The 1,909-nt window shown below is 34.9% G+C and overlaps 1 protein-coding gene across 1 annotated transcript; it reads left to right on the forward strand.

The window, feature by feature from the left end:
* Positions 1-362: 362 nt before the first annotated feature.
* Positions 363-1,698, forward strand: LOC106126081 (bifunctional glutamate/proline--tRNA ligase-like; the record flags this gene model as incomplete). The annotated part of the gene is made up of 4 exons (XM_013323548.1): positions 363-539; positions 809-919; positions 1,138-1,248; positions 1,468-1,698. Coding segments are annotated over exons 1-4 (627 nt in total), but the record flags the coding sequence as incomplete, so codon positions are not given.
* Between the last annotated feature and the right edge of the window lie 211 nt (positions 1,699-1,909).

Raw genomic sequence — 1,909 nt, forward strand, 5'->3', positions numbered from 1 at the left:
TCGGAGGGGGGGGGGGCCTTCATCAGGAGTGGGACTGGTATTATTTCGCGGACGCGGCTCCCAGCGGTTTAGCCGTTTTTATATAAGTTTAGTATAATGTCTCACGAAAGTTTGAATAATTTAAAATGATATTGAAAAAAATATAGTGAATCTAGTCAAACCTGAATTAGCGAAAACTATATAAGCAAAAAAAACTCTCTATGGACGAGAGTTATAGCCCGGTCTCGACGGACGACATCCATAAGCGATAAACTTGTGTAAGTGAGAAAAATATTGCGATCCCTGGATATCTCGCTTATCCAGTTACACTGTACTTACGATTTCAATGTAAGGTTTCTATTTTTATTACCAATTGATTTCAATTTATGTATTACTATCAGGATTGGAAACCAGCAGCTCAGAACAAACAGAGCCCTGCGCCTGCGCCTGCGCAGAATAACTCACAGACAGATTCTGTATCCGCTGCCATTACAGCGCAGGGTGACAAGATACGAACACTCAAAGCGGCTAAGGCCGAGAAGACAGTCATTGACGTAGAGGTAAAATACTTTTTATATTACAAGATGACAAACGGGCAAACGGTCATTTGATTTCGCCGAAATAGCGAAACGACCGCCGAGGAGACGAGGATGTCCCCTTCTTTGTCAAATCCACTTCTTATTTTTTGTATTTGATTCTTAGCGCGAAGGCTACTAATTTTTTTTTAAATATTAGAAATTGTTTATAATACGCTTTGCTATCTTTTTTAAGTCTCATGGCTACTTTACAGTGAATTCTTTACTATTATTTTTAACCGTTTTTCTTATAGGTTAAAAATTTGCTGAACCTAAAAGCGCAGTACAAAGCAATTACTGGCAAAGATTGGGCACCGAGCGCGGCCGCTCCGCAACAAGATACCAAGAAAACTGATAATAAAAAGGTATAAACACACATTATTTTGTCATAAAAAAAAGAAAATCTTAATCATACGTAATATTTATTAAAGTAACAAAATAAATAAAAAAAATTAAGTGTAAAAAAAAACATATTATTATAAGTCTACAATAAAGTGACCACAACTCTGAGTGCAGTAAATTAACAAAACCAGAAATAGCAATGACATTTTCAATTGCTTGATATTTATTTTATATTTCTTAGCAAACAACCGCTTCGGCCAACGGAGACATGGATAAGGCAGCCATTTTGTCAGCGGACATCGCACGTCAGGGTGACCGCGTTAGAGAATTAAAAACTAACAAAGCTGATAAGGTAAATTATATACGTTTGGGTTTAAACAAACTTATTATCAATTCGTTTGTATAAAACTTCTAGCTTGTAGCCTATGTGTTCTTCCAGACTATGTTCTATATGTATACCAAATTTCATAGATTCAGTCGTTCTGGAGATACCTTAAAACATCCATCCATACATCTAAATATTCATAATACTACTATGTTTTAATATATTTAACTTATATTGTGTTTTCAGGCTACAATCGATGCAGAAGTAAAGAAGCTTCTAGAACTAAAAGCGCAGTACCAGACAGAGACCGGATCCGCTTACGTAGCACCAACCCAGCCGAGAGAGACCAAGCCCAAAGACAAGAAGCCCAAAGAAGAGAAGAAAGATAAACCCAAAGATGAGAAGAAGGATAAACCTAAAGAAGAGAAAAAGGATAAACCTAAAGAAGTAAAGAAAGAACCTAAAACGAAGGAACCTGTAAGTTAAATTTATTTACTACAGATTCTTCAATTTTGTTGCAAAATATTGCCTTTGCTATGTTTATAATAATAAAAAATAATATAATAAAAAAAACTGTACTTGACTCGATACACATTTTGACACTTTTTACTTTTTTTTATATCTAGAATATTTCTAGTAGCAATATTAATATTAGTGTTAGTGTCAATATTCTGAAAACGACGAAAAG

The sequence above is a fragment of the Papilio xuthus genome, unplaced genomic scaffold (genome assembly GCF_000836235.2).
Source record: "Papilio xuthus unplaced genomic scaffold, Pxut_1.1 DF825104.1, whole genome shotgun sequence".
Lineage (NCBI taxonomy): Eukaryota > Metazoa > Arthropoda > Insecta > Lepidoptera > Papilionidae > Papilio > Papilio xuthus.